This window comes from Acanthochromis polyacanthus, chromosome 22 (assembly GCF_021347895.1).
Source record: "Acanthochromis polyacanthus isolate Apoly-LR-REF ecotype Palm Island chromosome 22, KAUST_Apoly_ChrSc, whole genome shotgun sequence".
In the NCBI taxonomy this organism is placed as follows: Eukaryota; Metazoa; Chordata; class Actinopteri; family Pomacentridae; genus Acanthochromis; species Acanthochromis polyacanthus.
The window spans coordinates 21,380,991-21,398,808 of record NC_067134.1 but is presented as its reverse complement, the minus strand read 5'-3'; the positions used below and the strand labels follow the sequence as shown (position 1 = coordinate 21,398,808).

Sequence of the window (17,818 nt, the reverse complement as noted above, 5' to 3'; positions counted from 1 at the left end):
TATCTTGCCCTCCACACACACACTCCTTTCATCCCTCCTCTAATTCCTAAACCCATCCCTCTCTCGTTCTCCATCCAGCCCTCAGCCTTCCAGCTCTCCTATAGTCCCTCTATATTCCCCCTCCTCTCCTCTCACAGAGCCCATCCCAGCTCCTCACGTTTCTTGCCTCTCTGTCTCGCTGCACTGGAGTAAATTACTGTAAAACGCAGGAAAATATGTCTAAATACTGACAAATGTGATGTTTTTTGTGAGCCAAAAACAAGAATGATGTTAGCAGCAGGCTACGTAAAAATTGCATGTTCAGGAAGCACTGTTCAGTCTCATTTCTTTTTTATTTTCTACATAAATTTATGTGCTTTTTATTGATTTCTATGATGTATTTAATACAGAACATTTTTCACACATTGCAGCCTTTGAATAAATGATAACTGTCCATGAAACTCAAGTTATCCATTATTGATACGTGCATTTTAAAATGTTAAAAACGGTTAGTAGATTGAGATTCTAGCTCATATATATTAAGAATTCATACAGGAACCTTCAGAAAACGTTCTTTAAATGTTTTCTGTACATTCCTGTTTCCTGGGATTGCTACTTATGGCTCATGTGTGCAACTCAGAGTAGTATTTACAGATTTCCATAGAAGAAAATGCTGTAAATTACATGAAACTACAGTTAAAATGAATATTGATTACAGAGGCAGCATTATACTACAGTGTATCATTGGATCGTCTACTTACAGTAAATATTAGATTCTACTATAGAGAGAGAATATAGTAAATAACTGATAAAAAATACAGCTTCTAATTTTACAAGAATTGTGCTGAAGTGTGCTCGGCTGGCAGAGATCAGTCACACACACACATATGTTAGGGCTGATTAGGCTGGCAGAGCCACCGGGCAGGCAGCCCACTGGAGGGGATGATGGAGGGATGCATGGAGAGTGTGAAGGAGGGCGAGACTCAGAGAGGGGATGGATGAAGAAACGATGATGATTGATGGCGCAGCAAAAGGCAGATGGTGAAAATCCTTGTGTTATTTTTTTCCCTTCCTCCTATAGAATGAGCAAAGTGGCTGTTTTCATTGGAAAACAATCACCGTGTTCCTGGAGCTACAGTGCAGTATAGCAGGAGCCCCCTCCCATCCCCCAGTAGGTGTGTGCAGATGTGGTTTCGGGGGTGAATCCGGTAGAGGGCGGAGTGAGAGAGAGAGAGAGAAAGTGAAGGAGGAGTGGGGGGAAAGCAGGAGCTGCAGAGGGCTGGAGCTGCGGAAAGGAAGAGGAGGGGAGCGGACACGGGTGGCAGCGGATGCCGGGCAGCTGCGGCCTGAGTGCAGGCGACAAGAGAGGCAGGAGTCGGTGGAGCTCCAGAGGGTTTTAGGATACAGGAAGAGATAGAACAGTGTGGAGATCGGTGCGCACGCACGCACGCACGCACGCGCTTGAGTCACTTTTGGGGGTGCACATTATAGCCCCCCCTCCCTTAGAGGACACACACACACACACACACACACACGCGTCTTAAGAACAGCGGGAGATGCATTACGTCATAGCCTCCCGTCGCCCTAGTTGACCGCGCGCGCAGGACGGGATGATGCAGGGCTGCTGGACCACAACGGGAACGGATTCCGCTGCTGCTGCACGCGAGCGCCCGGTGGCGGTGTCCGGACCGCACGAGGAAGAAGGGGAGCCGCCGTCGCGCGGCCGCCGGCTCTGATGGCTCCTCGCGCCCCGGGCGGGAAAGAGACACAGCAGTCGCCGCGGCGCGAGAGGGAAGGGGACAGCAGGTATCTGGGAAGTGACGTGGAATCCGCGCCCCGCGAGAAAGCACCACGGTGCGGTTGTCGTGCGTTTCGCAGGAGGGCAGGAGCGGGAAGGGGAACATGGCCGCGCAGTCCGACGGCGGCAAAGCCGGGGTCGGGTGCGGCGGCGGCGGCTTCGCCCAGCTGTACGATGTTGACGCCGAGGAGCCTCTGGACTCCGCCGCGATCCACATCTGTCAGTGCTGCCGCTCCTCGGCTTGCTACTGGGGCTGCCGCTCCGCCTGCCTCGGCTCTCTGCTCGGCGGGGGCCAGCCTGCCGGAGGGGTCGGCATCCGGGAGACTCACTGCCCGCCCCGGGAGCAGCTGTGGCTGGACTGCCTCTGGATCATCCTCGCCCTCCTCGTCTTCTTCTGGGACGTTGGCACGGACCTGTTCCTGGCGGTGGACTACTACCAGAGACAGGACTACCTCTGGTTCGGCCTCACTCTCTTTTTCGTGCTGGTGCCGTCGGTGCTGGTCCAGATTCTGAGTTTCCGCTGGTTCGTGCAGGACTACACCGGCGGGGGGCTCGGCGAGGTGGAGGGGCTGACCAAGCGGGGCACGGTGGCTCTGGGCTGCCTGTATCCCGGCAGGGACCGCCTGCAGCTGGCCACCATCTGGCTGTGGCAGGCCACTATACACATCCTCCAGCTGGGACAAGTGTGGAGGTAGGAGGTCACAACACAAACAACAACACACACCTGATTTCTACCTGCAAACACACAACTCTCTCTCTCACACACACACACAGTGTCACACACACACTGACTGCTGCTAATGGGTAGAGTGGGATGTCTACTTGATGCAGCTACAAGAGAGGAAATGTTGCCTCACAGTGACAGTTAAAGACTCTCTGTGACCTCTCCTGCGCTTGAGTTAGTATCTGGGAATGACAGACAGATATGAAGAGAGACACAGTCCTCCCACAGACAAACTCGCTGAACTTTTTTTAATTTTCGGGTCATCTCATGAAAAGTTAATTCAGCAGCTCAGATTGAAAAAGAGCAGCATGTATGGCAGAGAGGGTGCAAGTAAGTGACACTACTGTCTACAAGTGCACTAGTTCAGACTGAGCCTTGACACACTTTACAGAAAACCTTTGATTTTACCTAAAGATGAAATAAAACACACTGAAGCGCTCTCCATGGTTCTGAATCCACATCCAGCACCATGGAGAGCGTCTCACTCAGGGTTCCTCACTTCAGCTGGAGAACAGAGAAGTCAGGCTTATGTCTGTGTGCACGTTTGTGTAAATGCGTGTGTCCATGTGTGTGTGACCAGTGGAAAAACGGTGTCACGGCTCTTCCCGTGAGTGTCAGCATGCATGGAGAGTACAAAGAGGAAAAGCATCTGCGCTTCTGGCAACACACTCACTGTTTATCTCCCTCCCTCTCTCTACTACACACACACACACACATGTATACGCACAGTTGGACAAGATTAGGTGCTAATTGTAGCGCTAAAAGACTACACACACACACACACACATGCCCCCTCTTTCTGCTGCACACACATACACTTTTTTGCTCGATTCATACAAATGTATAAAGCGTTGCAAAGCGGTCGTAGTAGTAGCAGGAGTGTGCTAGATTGTCTCCAGCCTCCTCCATACAAGGACAGTGTTCACTCTGAAAACTCCTTAATGGTGTCCACTTGCCTCTGGGTGGGCAGCGAGATGTACAAAGTGATGTGTGTGTTTGTGTGTTCACGTCCTGCTGTGCTACTCAGCTCCTCTGCTCCGGTTGTAGTTGTTAAAACAACCCCCTCCTTGCACACAAACCTTCTTTTTCTATTCTTCTACCTCCATCCATCCCCCCCTTTCCTCTCCACCTCTTCCCAGTAATCACACCCCTTGGCCTGCAGAATGGACTCTCCCACCTGGAGGAGCAGGAGAAGGAGGAGGAAGAAGGAGAAGAAGGGGGTAGTTGTAGCCGAGGAAATGGTACGGCCTGATTGAGACAGAAAGCTTGGAGCTGGAGAGCTGAAGAGGGGGATGAGGGTGTACACAAAGTGGCAAAAAAAACAGGGGGAGGGGAGAGGAAAGAGAGCGAGAGGGAAGAGGGAAAGTGAGAGTGGTGGGGGTAGGGTGGGGTGGAAGATCTACTGTATTCGGCACATATGGTTTGAAGCCACAACCTTCCATGTCAAGTGGCACAAGAAAAACCTCGACCTTTAGCGTGAATATGAAAGACATGACTTTCTGTTTACGAATTTTTTTTAAAATGACGGTGGTTTGTTTATCCTTCGTTGATCTTGAGTCAAGGACATGCAGCATTTTGGGGTCTGTACCTCATTTTAAAGCAACCGTCAATGCAGATTTAAATGAAGCAGCAGTGTCCGTGTGTGAGGGGCATGTGTGCACATGGGAGCGTTTTCCTTCTCATGCTGCATTATTTATGGTGTGTGAATTAGGCTGGTATGTTTCAAACCATATGGGCTGTAATAGTCATACACACAGAGCCGTTTACGATGAAGAAGCACGTACAGCTGTGATGAGGGGAGGGGTACCATTAGAGTGCTATTTGCACTCATGTGCATACATGGCTGCACACACACGCTCAGCCAGTGACCTGAGGCATTCTAATTGAACTCGCTGCCTACGTCCACCCACATGAGCTGTACTTTCCCAGATACAGAGATGAGCTCAGTACGTATAGATCAACTTCTCATCATGGCTGTTGGTTCATAGTTAGATGTTCAGGTTTGAGCTCAATCCAAAAATGGATGTTTGGAGGGGAGATGCTGACACCGTTTTGTTTTTTCTTTTTGGGAGTGGAAAACTGCACTATTGATTAATCAGCTGATATTCTTACATTTGACTTGGCGCCACCATCTGCTCTGCTGCAAAACGCTACTCTGCTACATGTGCTGCAGACTGTTGGAAACAATGGAAACGAAGCCGATCTGCTGGGCAAACTGTGATTTCTAAACGACCAGGTTACAGTTTTTGGAATTTAAGTAGTTTTATTTGTCAAATTAGGCAAAAGAAGGGGTGGAAAATGAGAAATCGATTTAAATTATTAGCATTTACAGGAGATTTTGTTGGAACATCAAACTGCAACCAAAAGGTTTTGTGAAATGAATGAGAGAACTGGCTGCAAATGTTGTTCAGATGAAGCTAAATGCCACCACTTCTGAGAAAGTTAGACTGGTGTGTGAAAGTGTTTGCTCATGAACAAGTGACCGACTGAAAGCACAACACAAACATTTAATCTCGAGAAGCTGGTCTGGACAAACAGGATTGTAGGAAAACTCGGGTCAACACTGGCAGGGCGTTCAGTTCACAAACACAGGGACAAAGACAGAACATTAGTGAAATCAGAACAGCAGTTTTGCATCGCCAGACTAATATCACATTTTGTTTTACTGCTGTGCCAGAGCTGGAGAGTCACATCTAGTCTATAATTTATAGACGAACCTCATCGATCAACATGATGTGCCAAAAAAACTGACTGTGCTCTTCTTGTTAAAGCTGTATTGCCCCCGTTTGAATAGCTGCTTTTATCTAAATGAAATGCACAGAACTTTACATCTGTGGTGACAACATAAACGGGTGTTTCTGAACATTTCTTGTAAAAAAAAAAAGCTCAGATTATTGTTTCTGTTGTTTACTCCTCATTTACACTGTAATTAATATGATTTATAGATCCATTTTCAATTTAAAATAAAGAAATTCTCTCTTTTCCAAATATTCTAATGACTGTAATCCCTAAAATGTAGCCCTCGTGAATGAAATTAAGTCATTTTGATGCATTAATACTATTTTGGTCACACAGTCGGAGCTACAGTCAGTGGAAAGCTGCATTATTTGAGCTGAATTGATCTTTTAAAGCTAATTCAATTGGAGAACAACTGGATTAGTTATAATCTAGGACACAGAGTAGGTAATGTGATACAGAAAGACATAATTATAATTGATCCTAATCAGTTTTTAGCAGAGCAACACCCACCGGTGTCACAATAAAAATTTTCTGGACCTTAAACAGAGAACATTTAAAGCTGGTTTGACTGAGATCTTCACGTTGCACTAATCAAACATTTTAACAGACTTATTGAAAACCAGTTTTGCTCTCATATTGCTTAACATGAAGAGATGAGTCCTAAATCGTGAAATAAATGCGACACGATTCACATGCTCCAAATTTGGATTTTGTTTTAGTCACCGATGTCTCAACAAGCAAGCTGTTTTTATCTTGGGATCTGTCATTCTGCTATTTGCAGTAGATTGCTATTTTTTATTCATAATTGCATCATCTGCTGATTATTTATCGTGATTAGTCAAGTGGTTGTTCTATCGAAGAAATCTCGCCAGACGCAGCAGATAAAATGAGAACAGGGCAGAGGAGTTTGAGTACGGGTAAGTACAAATATGACAATGAACACAATCAAATCAATCTGAGTCAGAAAATTACAAATAAAGACATAAATTAGAGAGTTCTGAAAGATTTCACAATGAGAAAAGTTTTAAAAGTTCAGCAGGCGGAGAATTTCAAAGCAAACAAACTGATCTTGGCGAAATCAGCAGGTCAATAAACCATGAAAAACAGTGAAAATAGCCACTACTATTGCGTTGCTGACCTATTAAAGATGCTTTTTGTTATCTAACCAACATCCCAAATCTAAACATATTTAGGTTATTATCATACATGATGTCAAAAACAAAAATGAGCATGAAACCCTTTCATTTATGTAGCTGGAACCAGTAGATTTGTCTTATTCTGAAAAGTCAGATGTTTTAAAACCAAGTTTTTGCTTAAATCAAAGTGAATTTCGCTGGATTTTGGTTGATTTTTATATGAATGTTCTTAAAGAAAATATTACAAGTTTGACTGATATATATGTAATCACTTAAGATATTTTCAGGATTCTTTTGGAAGATTTTCACTCATTTTTTGAAAATATTTACAAGAATTCTCTTGCCAAATTTGGGGGATTTTTTTTTTTTTTTAAATAAAACTTTTAAGTTAAACTTTTAAGGAATGATTGGAATTTTCTTCCTGAAGGTCTTGCAAATTTTCAGAAAATTCGGTAATCTTTTTTGCTGAATTTTTGGATTTTTTTCAGACAAGGAAACTATATTTTTGGTGCCCGTAAATGAGGACAACAGGAAGGTTAAGCATCTGATGATTTGTTATATCTGTGTTTTGTGGCAAGAAACTTACATCTAGTCCATTCAGGATTTGAATTAATGCCTCTGCATTATATACGATAAAATAGTGACTAACATCTGTCATTTAAGGAATGTTTGAAATAAAAACATGTCTTTTACATGTACTTTTACAGAGAAAATGGCAGCATTTGTGGCACTTGTGCTTGAAAAACTAACCATATGCTCACTTGACCACTTGACTTGTTTGACATTGCTAGATGCCCATGAAGTTTACAACTAAAGGAAAAACCTTGACTGAATGAGGCTGAGGAATGTATGTTTGTACCTCTGAACCTCCTGCAGGTACATCCGGACGCTGTATCTGGGCGTCATGTCGCGTCGGCAGAAGGAGCACCAGCGGCGGTGGTACTGGGCCATGATGTTCGAGTACGCAGACGTAAACATGCTGCGACTGCTGGAGACTTTCCTGGAGTCGGCGCCTCAGCTGGTCCTGCAGCTCTGCATCATGATCCAGGAGAACCGAGCCGAGACGCTGCAGTGTAGGTGGAGCTCGGGCCGCATGGTGCTGTCTGCAAAATCCACACAGATCAGCTCTGCATGAACATTCCCAACTTGCCGCCACGTTTACCACCATAATACCGTGTTTTCGTGTTGCCAACAAAGCACATACAAATCAGCAGCTGCACAAACAGTAATTAGCAATTTCCGCACATTGTGCTCAGTGATGTGTGGCTGCAGATGGTGCCGCTTCTGGATTTTCACACCATTTTTTTATTTATTTCATTTTTCGGTCAGGTAATCCGAGAAGAGAAAGCACAATCATGAAACATTCGGGGGATGTGCTAGCCAAACTCCCTCTCCCTCCTCTCCCTTATTCATCCAGGCAATGTATCATCTAGGCGGCCACCCACTTGGTGTTATTCATCCCGATCACTCCGCAGTTTTGGGACACCTTCTTACTTTAATGCAAATATGTGACTAGTCCAAGGGGGGTGTATGCACACAGCATCTGGGACATTAAAAATAACTTTACATTTGAGAGCATTACGCGTCATTACCAAATGTTACTGTTGTGTCACACGCTACCTCTTATTTAAGGATACGCATCATTACTCAAAACACCCCCAGTGAGTCATAATAAAGTGTTAATATACTTCACGAACCTTGAAAACACGACTTTACCTTGCTCTGATGTGTCTGAAATCTTCTTTCGTAACCCTCCTCTGTGTCTCTCCCCTGCAGGCATCTCCTCCCTGGCCTCCCTCCTCTCCCTCGCCTGGGTTCTGGCCTCCTACCACAAGCTCCTGCGAGACTCTCGTGACGACCAGCGCAGCATGAGTTACCGCGGGGCGCTGCTGCACCTCTTCTGGCGCCTCTTCACCATCTCGTCCCGCGTCCTCTCACTGGCCCTCTTTGCCTCCCTCTTCCACATCTACTTCGGCATCTTCGTGGTGCTCCACTGGTGCGCCATGGCCTTCTGGGTGGTGCATGGCGGCACCGACTTCTGCATGTCCAAGTGGGAGGAGGTGCTGTTCAACATGGTGGTCGGCATCGTCTACATCTTCTGCTGGTTCAACGTGAAGGAGGGCCGGACGCGCTACAGGATGGTGGCGTACTACACCGTGGTGCTGGCCGAGAACACCATCCTCACCGGCCTGTGGTGAGTAAATCCAAGAATGCAGCAGCAGCGGTCATTTGCATTTTCTTACATCCTGGATGCAACTGATGTAATATCACAGAAGAAATCTTGGCTACATGGGCCTGTAGTAAAAGACGGCGATGATGTCTCAGCGGGCTTTCTGTTTGGAAGAAGAAAGAAAACACAGAAAATAACTCTGCATATGAAGATGAAAATAGAAGAAAACACAAGAGAGGATGCTCTCTTTGCGTGGTTTTGTGTGCAATTAAAGCAGAGGACAGGAAAAAACAAGAGAAATACAAGTCCAACAGTTACACTACAGCAAGTTCAACCTGAATTTAACATTAGGAACATAATGAGATGAATAAATTAGGTCTCAAGACAAAAGTTGGAAGAAGTAGGTTTGTGAAAATGTACAGAAGAGATTAAGACATTCTTCACCAAGGTACAAATGTACTCAGGTTCTTTATTTAAGTAAAATTACTAACATCGCACTCTAAAAGTCTTCTGCATTGAAAAACTTAAGTTAAAGTACGTAAATGTTATCATGAAAATATATTAAAAGGATTAAAAGTCAAAGTCAATGCAGATAAATGCTTCCTATTTTCATTAGAAATTAGTCTCATGATTATTTCCCCATAATTTAACTGATTGTTTGGTTTGCTAAGCTTTAGTAAATAGTGAGAAATGTCATCATATGAGCTCTAAATGATTATCAGAATAGTTGCCAATGAATTAAATAATCAACCAATCATTTCAGCTGAACTTAGGGCAGCTCAATGTATAACAAGACATCGTATTTTATAAGTTCTTCATATGTTTGGTGCACACAATCTTAATCTATAAAGCAACAAACGCTGCCAGATAAATGTAGAACAGTGAAAAGTAAAATAATATTTAGTTAATTCCACCATTGATGCTCAAAATGGGTTAATTAGTGAGGATGGAATCTGAAAAGGTTAAAATCTAGACATGGCAGGTCAAAGACCAGTGAGAATAAGGCTGCAATCATGAGCCAGTTGGCTGAATGTGAACTACACTAAAGCTACAGTATGACAATCCAAATCCAACTCTCATCAACAATAAGAACAAACAGATTTCAAGTGCAGATTTGAACGCCACGAGGGAGCCAGCTTCCCCGAGAAAGTGTGCTGACATTTCTCTAATTATCAAAAACACGGACCAAATATTAATCTGGTCTTATCAGTAGGTAAAGCCTGACATACTGTTTCGTCTTCCTCTGTGCCACAGAGCTCCATTGTTTTTCCAAACCCACACACACCATGCAGATGCCATAAATATTCACTAGAGGAATAAACGTGTATTAACTAAATAGTCCCCGACAAATGCTCGCTTCAGTCCCGTTTGAGGAAGGCAGTAGGAAGGCTTGGTGCAGAGCGCTACAGGCAGCGCATGGAGAGACAGAACAACATGGTATTGATTTTGGTCTTTTCATGGAATTGTTTGAGAGTAATAAAAATGTAGAGGCCTTTACCCTTATCCTTTAAAACTGCATGTTCAAATGTGTGTAGGAGGCAGCAGCAAATCCAGAAAAAGAAACAGGGCGTTAATGTACTTATTAGAGATCGACCGATAGCGGTTTTCCAGGGCCAATTATTGTCTGTTACTGATATTTTGAGCCAGCATACATTTGATGTAATGTTGTAACAGCATGTGATAGCAGATAAACTATCATTGATAATGAGATTAATTCATTACTAAGGTTAACTCTAACTAAATATGTAAGACAGAAATAAGAGTGATTAAATTAGGATGATCTCCTTTGTTTATGTGAGACTGACTGAGATTGATCAGTTTGTCTCTTACAGTTACGTCTGCTGTTCTTCTGTTTTCTTAATCTTTCACTGTTCTGTCACTTTTATCGCTCACTGAGGTTCAGATCTTCAAACATTATTATTTATTGTTTTCCAGACTCTGTTTCAGATTAATCTGGGGCTGCCTTCTAATTTAGACGTGAGCATATCCGTAGCCACTGTGAGAGGAGCTGATTTCCTGGTTTTTGGCAATGACTTGTGTTTCCTGTTCAGTTTCTGCTGCTTGAGAGACATTTCTGAGACTACAGACAGAGAGAGGAGGCTGCATCACACCTGAAACAGCACATTTATTGGAGCAATAATCAGTCAAGAAGAACACAGATAGCAACAAGAAAAGCACTCAGAGAAAACAGTACTCCTGCTCTGTTGTTGCATCATTTCCGACGGCTGAAACCTTGGAAAAAATTGTAGCAGAAATCATTATTTCGCAAAGGAACGCGGCAGAGTTATGTGACAACTGGTGTACGTTTGTCTGCGAATCTGTCTGTCTGTCTGTCCGTGTGCAACATTACTCAAAAACAGACCAACAGTTTTGGATGAAATTTTCAGGGAAGGTCAGAAATGATACAAGGACCACCTCATTAGACTTTGGCAGTGATGATCCAGTTATAGTCTGGATCCACGGATTTGTTGAGAATTTCCCACCGCGAGATAGCAGCTGGCACAGCGTCACCGTAACTATGACAAGTGAATGCTTTGTCAGTTGCCTGCTGACAATCACGATTGTGATCCTACAACAAATCGACCACTGCCCATTTATTTGAAATCAGACAAGGAACAACTGATTAAATTGTGGGGGTGTTTCCGAGTCCAATCAGTTAACGGTGGCCGCTACATATTTAGGTCATGCGATTCGGTATCCGTACATAATGTACACATGCATAACACACGCCTGTGCTCAGCACAAGGTCAGGGAATGAACAGTCTTGGCAGAAAACTGTGCTCTCTGAGTGCTTTTCTTCTTGAGTAATGTTGCTAACAGACAGGCAGACAGGCAAACGTACCCTGATTGTCACATAACTCCATCATTCCTTGGCGGAGTAATAATCAGAAAAATGCCAAATATCAGCCACAATAATTGGCCACGCTGATAATCAGTGTATCCCTACTTGTTATACGCTGCACTGTTTGCGTCGGTAAGTGCACAAGCTTGACTTTAACCCTTGTGTTGCCACCGTCCTGCAGGTACGCCTACAGGGACCAGCGTTGACCGACTCCTACGCCGTCCCAGCACTGTGCAGCGTCTACCTGACGTTCGCCGGCGGCGTCCTGGTCATGCTGCTGTACTACGGCTTCCTGCACCCGGCCACCGTCCACCTCCAGCCGAGCCCCGCCTCATCCTGCTGCGCCCAGCTCCTCTGGGGCCTCCTCTGCCCCCGTCGGCCCCGCCCACTGCCCCGCCCAACCCCAGCCCACATGGCCAAGTCCCAGACAGAGGAGGATGTGGCCGAGACGTGTCTTCCCGTCTTCCAGGTGAGGTCCGCGCCCCCCACCGCCAAGCCCGAGGGCCCGCTCATAAAGATCGACATGCCCAGGAAGCGCTACCCAGCGTGGGACGCCCACTACGTAGACAGGCGCCTGCGGAGGACTATAAACATCCTGCAGTACATAACGCCGGCTGCTTGTGGGCATCCGCTACCGTGACGGACCCCTGCTGTATGAACTGTTGCAGTATGAGTCCTCACTCTGACACACACACACACACACACACACACACACACACGGTAACACACTGCAGCACACACGAGCCCAATAAAAACATGTATGTATCGTGGATGTTCAGATTTAGAGAAGATTTAGACACAGGTAAGTCGCACTCGATATAAGCCACACAAACACTAAAAGCAATCTGTCACACATTCACACACATACAACACACATTCCTTGCAGGCACCTTCGACCGTGCCCGAGTCCATGGCCATGGACCTCAACAAGCTGCTTCAGGGTTGAAGTCCATCTTCCTCCTCTCTCGATCCTTCTGTCTCTTATCCAGCCGCCTCTAATCGCACCCTTCAACTGGTCTCATTTCGTATAATTTCGGCTCGTTGCGCGCTCCTCCGCTGTGAAGAAAAACTGAAAAAAATGAGAAAAACGAGCGCCGTTTCACACCAGAGTCCTTGACCGCCGCAAAGCCATTTATGTTGCGCTTGTCGCGGGTTTCAGTAGAATCAAAAGATGTGACACAAAGAGAACAAACGTCACTTTCAACAAAAGGAGTTTGTGAAACATGTCGTCGTTAGTCTAGTCAAAGGGTGGTGTATATATTTTCTATGTACAGAACGGATGTTTTCTAATGTGCTGTTACGTCGTCGTTGGACAAGCTGTTGGACACATCAGTTTTTGGAGCCATTTGACAAGGACAACAGGGAAGCATGATGGGAAAGATGGAGAAACAGCAGGAATGAATAACAGATTTAAATTAAAAAAACGCATCCAAACTTTTTAGGTTAAAATCTCTTAAAAGAATAGTGTGACATTTTTGGGAAGTAGGTTTATTTCTTGGCAGAGAAGAGAAGACTCGTGTGCTTGAGTCATGAGTCAATTAGCTTAGCTTAAAAACTGAAAGCAGGTGGAATGACTAACCTAGCTAAAAGTTAAATATCTCACTAGCCAACCATTCATTACACAAATTACTGACATTATCCCAAGATTTGTATCCAAATACTGCCAAAATGTATTGATTTCATCGTGTTTAGCTAAACACGGGAGGTACATTGTGGTGGAGTTTCTATTTACATGTAATGGACCTGGCAGAATTTGCACAGGATTAAAATACTGACAACCTCTGCAATCGTTACAATGACCTCAGGTCCTTGGTGATACTAGTCCTGTGCGCTATGTGGAATGGCGAAAAATGTCCAATCTCTGGTTAATTAGTTTCATGTAACTGTATTCTTTGAAGGGGTCAGATACTTCCTGGAGTCTTGGCGATAGGATATTCAGAATTATGGGCTACCCAATTAAATTTTTACCTTGGAAAGCTAACGGTTTGTCCCTGCTGTCAGATTTGCGCTAATCTATGGCCTAACAGCTCCTGGGTGTAGCTTTGTACTTATCTGAGAAGTAAAAGACAAGTACAAATCCTCTCAAAAGCAAATAAATCCAACCGTTTCTTTAAGGACACTAACATTTACATACATTATGTTGCTAGCAGCATTAGCCCTCAAGTAAGGAAAAAATAATTAGTGTAGTAGCGCTTAAAATTGAGATTCAGAATACACTAAAATAATATATTGTTTGCTGCTGAACACCAGGCAGTGTGAAAATGTTCAACATGACCCAAAAATGATTGAGTAGTGGAAACATAGAAGCTTCTGGTGAGTTCAAGCTAACCTAAAGCTAAAAACAGCTAACTTTGTCTTAATCTGAACAGCTTCTATGCTAAATTTCAACTGAGAAGAGTTCCTACTTGCTAAAATGTACATTTCTTCATGTAACATCCTCAAAAATGCTTACCAGACTTGTGTGCTTTTGAAAATCAACCCACGAAACATTAAAGCTGCTCCTAACTTCAGAAACAAACAAGAAACCAAAATATAAACCATCAAAGTCTGTATTAGTGAAGAAATGCCAGCAGCAGATGTTTTTCAGTATTTATGATAATCGTAAATACAGGAAGGGACAATATGGGCAGTACATGCTTATCACATTGTTGTCAGAGGATCTATCAGTTCTCCATCTTTCCTGTTATGCCTACAGGGCTAATGTTGAGGTTAAGTTTTCTCATACTTAGCTGTCAGCTAATATTGCTCGACAACAACAACAAAAAATAGGAATCTCCAATTTCAACGAATGCAAGGCGAACCTATTTTTGATCATTTTTCTGTCTGTAAATGTCCTAATCATGCTGGTCCACGCTAACAGGGTGTGCCCATGAAGCCGACATGAAACAGTTTGACTTCAATTGTCACAGACCCTCCCGAATGACTTGTCCTCCTCTTGTATCGCGTCAATATCAACTCCTCCGAAGCCACCACGGCTAGCTGTGATGTGCCGGCTCATTATTTATTTTTTTTGTTTGTTTATCTCCTCTAATCCCAAGCTGTTACATTGGCAGGCGACAACAAACGATCCAAGATATATCAGTCATCAGCGAGAAACGTCGCATCTCCTGTATCACACGCTGTCCAGGAGGGAGGGTTTGCCTTCGCTCAGCGTGGTGGTGAGTAGAAACAAAATCGAGGGTTTGAAAAGGTGTTTGGGGAAAGTGTCCAACGCTCCACACCTTTCCTCCAGTGGAGAAGGGAGGTGAAACCCGCCATGAGCCATTTCAGTGGTGCAGTTAGAAAAGATGAACACAAACACACACGCTTCTTAATATGCTGCTGTCCAAAGAGGCTGGGGCAGGTGAAATAGTTAGAGTGCATATGGAGAATCTAAAGGGGCACTTTAACATATTTTGGAGTTTGGTCTCTTATTTTTTTTCCCTCGTCATGTGTTTGTGAGATTGGCAACTCATAAACACCCAGAAGGTTGACAGCAGTTGATTGATTCATTGCTTAACCCTCGAGTCGTCCTGCAGGTCAAACTGACAGGTTTTAAAGTTTGAAAATATGAGTAAAAAAAGATATTTTCACAGTGAAACTTCTGCTGTCACATTTTCAACATTTTTGGGAAGTCTTTCAACATTTTTTGGTGAAAAAAGCAATGTTAAAAATGTTTTTTTAAGAACATTCACATAAAGATCAATCAAAATCAGCTGGATTTGGTTGATTTTTATGTGAATGTTCTTAAAGAAAATATTAGAAGTTTTAACTGATATATATGGAATCACTTTAGATATTTTTAGGATTTTTCTGGAAGATTTTTACTCATTTTTGAGAATATTTACAATATTGTTTAGCCAAATTTGGGGGATTTTTTTTAAATAAACTTTTAAGGAATTATTGGAATTTCTTCCTGAAGGTTTTGCAAATTTTCAGAAATTTGGGGATTTTTTTGCTGAATTTAAAAAAAAAATTCAGGCCAGGAAACAATATTTTTGGTGCCTGTAAATGAGGGACAACAGAAGGGTTAAACATAAATAAAGCAAATATTCCCCAATTCCAGCCTTTGAAATTGGTGGATCTTCTAATTTGGAATGATTGGTAAGATAAAACATGCAATTTCAAGATGTCATCTTCAAAGTATGGCTCTAAAATCTAATCTTAGTATGTGATATTAAACCTTTTGGCTTGTGTAACCACTGAAAAATGAAAACTATTTGTGTCTAGTAGTTCAGGCAAGTACAACAAAATGTGGCAGTATTCCCCCCATAGTTTTGGCTGAACAATCTTGAGGCTAAAAATTGGTAAAAATCTGAAGAAAGTAACACAAGTTTGTTGCAGCAGAAATATGTGTTTTCTTCTTTCCTACCTTGCTGATCATCTTGCAAATGCTTTAGTTCATCAAGCAGCCTTTAGCAGTCCAAGGTTGGAAACAGATAAGTAATCTGAAAAAAACAAAAACAAAAAAAAATCGATCAGAACTACGAGAAGCAGGCTTTTATCATCATAATGTTGAAAAAAAATGGAGACTGACACCCGAAATGCTTAAGTGTCCCTTTAAGTTTAAACGAGAAGTGAGCCTTCATTATTTTTCCGTGGTGCTAAGCCGATCAACAAAAAAAGACGACAAATCAGTTCATTTTTGCTGCAAAACTGGCGAATAGAATCAGTAACGCGCAACAGAAGCAGCCGCATCGGTGTTCATATGGTGCACACTCTCAAGCTACAGAGTCAATTGGCTGCTAATCCCACTTCATATGGTGCAAATATGAAAACACACATGTACTTATGGTGCAATAAGGGCAGATTGTCTCTTTGAATTCTATGGTGGCAACTTGAGTACTGCCTTCAGTTATCGGCCAAGGCTGTGCCAAAGGCTCCGTCCAAATGGACAACTGCTCTTCCTGTCCTGCAGAAGCTATGCAAGTCTCCGATGCAGGGAGATGTGCTTAGTGTACACACACACACACACACACACACACACACACACACACACACACACACACACACACACACACACACACACACACACCACACACACACACACACACACACACACACACACACAGGGTTTTCCTCTGCAGCAGGGAGATATGCTTCACAAACACACAAATACACAATGAAAAGTAGTGTCACAACATGGGATGTGCCCCTACCTCACTGCACACACACTCTCACACACAAACACCAATCTCCAATAATCCCTTACCCCTTTATAATTTGGGAACAATATTCATATGGTGCTACTGAGTAAAGTTGGATGGTTTTTGTATAGTTGTGGTTACAGTGACGAATTTAGCCAAATATGTTTAGAAAACCTGACATTCAGACCGCAAATTCTGGGTTTCCTCATGTCGAGAGTGCACGTTAAAACAGCAACACCTTCTGTCTCTGTTAAAAAAAGCGAGCGACACATAAAAGCTACAATGCCTTATCCGCTCGCCTGTAGATAACAGAGTCATACGAGGGTGGAGCTACTTTTTATGTGCACTCTAATCCGGACATGCACTGTACATTAAGCATGGCGTCAGAAATCAAAGAAACAGCATACTGTGTTAGCACGTTGTCCTAAAAAATGAATATGTGCCATGTAGAGAACACAGTCAGGCATTTCTCGTTAGTTTCACAGATTGTGCTCGTGAATTTCTTGCATGAATGTTCTAGATTCGAGGGCACAAACGAATAGAGGCTCGAAGGTTTGAAGAGTCACAGCTTGTGCTTTCTGGGTTGTTAAAGGGAGATTTATTTTGGAGCTTCAGAGCAGCCGTCCCCGCGAGATTTCCCCCCCCCCAGCGCTGACCTCTGATCTTTTAACCCCAAACCACGGCCCCCTTTTGCACCCAGAGCTACAGCCATCAGAGATCAGGTTTATTACAGCCAATCAGGTCAGACACAACCAAATAATACAGCTCCTTTTTTTTTTTTTTTTTTTTTTTACACAAGTTTGTAGCGTTCAGACTCGACTACGACCTCATAATCGAAGTGCAGGTATCTTCACCCAGCAGTCAAAAACTCATCCACACTGGGTCTACAGTTGAGTCTGCACTGCTACAGAAAAAAAAACTTTTTTTTTTTTCGCCACCCAGAAATCCAGAGCCTAAGCCAGGCCCACTCTGTATGAAATTCAAATCCAGTCAGTGTATGGCATCCACAGCTATGCAAGCTTACAGGCAAGAAGGTTCTGGGCTTAGATAACCTTTACAAAAATACCACATCACTATTCTCATGTTTTTTAGTGTTACTTTCTGCCTTTTCTGTTAGTTTGGCAAAACAGAAGTGATGAAAAGATGAAACCATTAAGTGTTAATGTGTACCAGTGCAAACACAATGTGATGTACCATTTGTTTACATTTTTTAAGCTTTTTGCATTCGTTTATGATAATTTGGTCAGGTTTTATGGACTTGTTTATATTTATCTCTATCAAGATTGTCCTTCGAAGGGTTCAAA

The 17,818-nt window shown here is 43.4% G+C and overlaps 1 protein-coding gene across 1 annotated transcript; it reads left to right on the top strand.

Annotated features, from left to right (window-relative positions):
* Positions 1–817: 817 nt before the first annotated feature.
* On the top strand, positions 818–12,117 carry xkr6a (XK, Kell blood group complex subunit-related family, member 6a). The gene is given in 6 exon segments (XM_022197714.2): positions 818–2,468; positions 7,253–7,449; positions 8,153–8,570; positions 11,570–11,583; positions 11,586–12,007; positions 12,009–12,117. Coding segments are annotated over 6 exon segments (1,704 nt in total). The 5' UTR covers positions 818–1,881; the 3' UTR covers positions 12,075–12,117.
* The last annotated feature ends 5,701 nt before the right edge of the window (positions 12,118–17,818 follow it).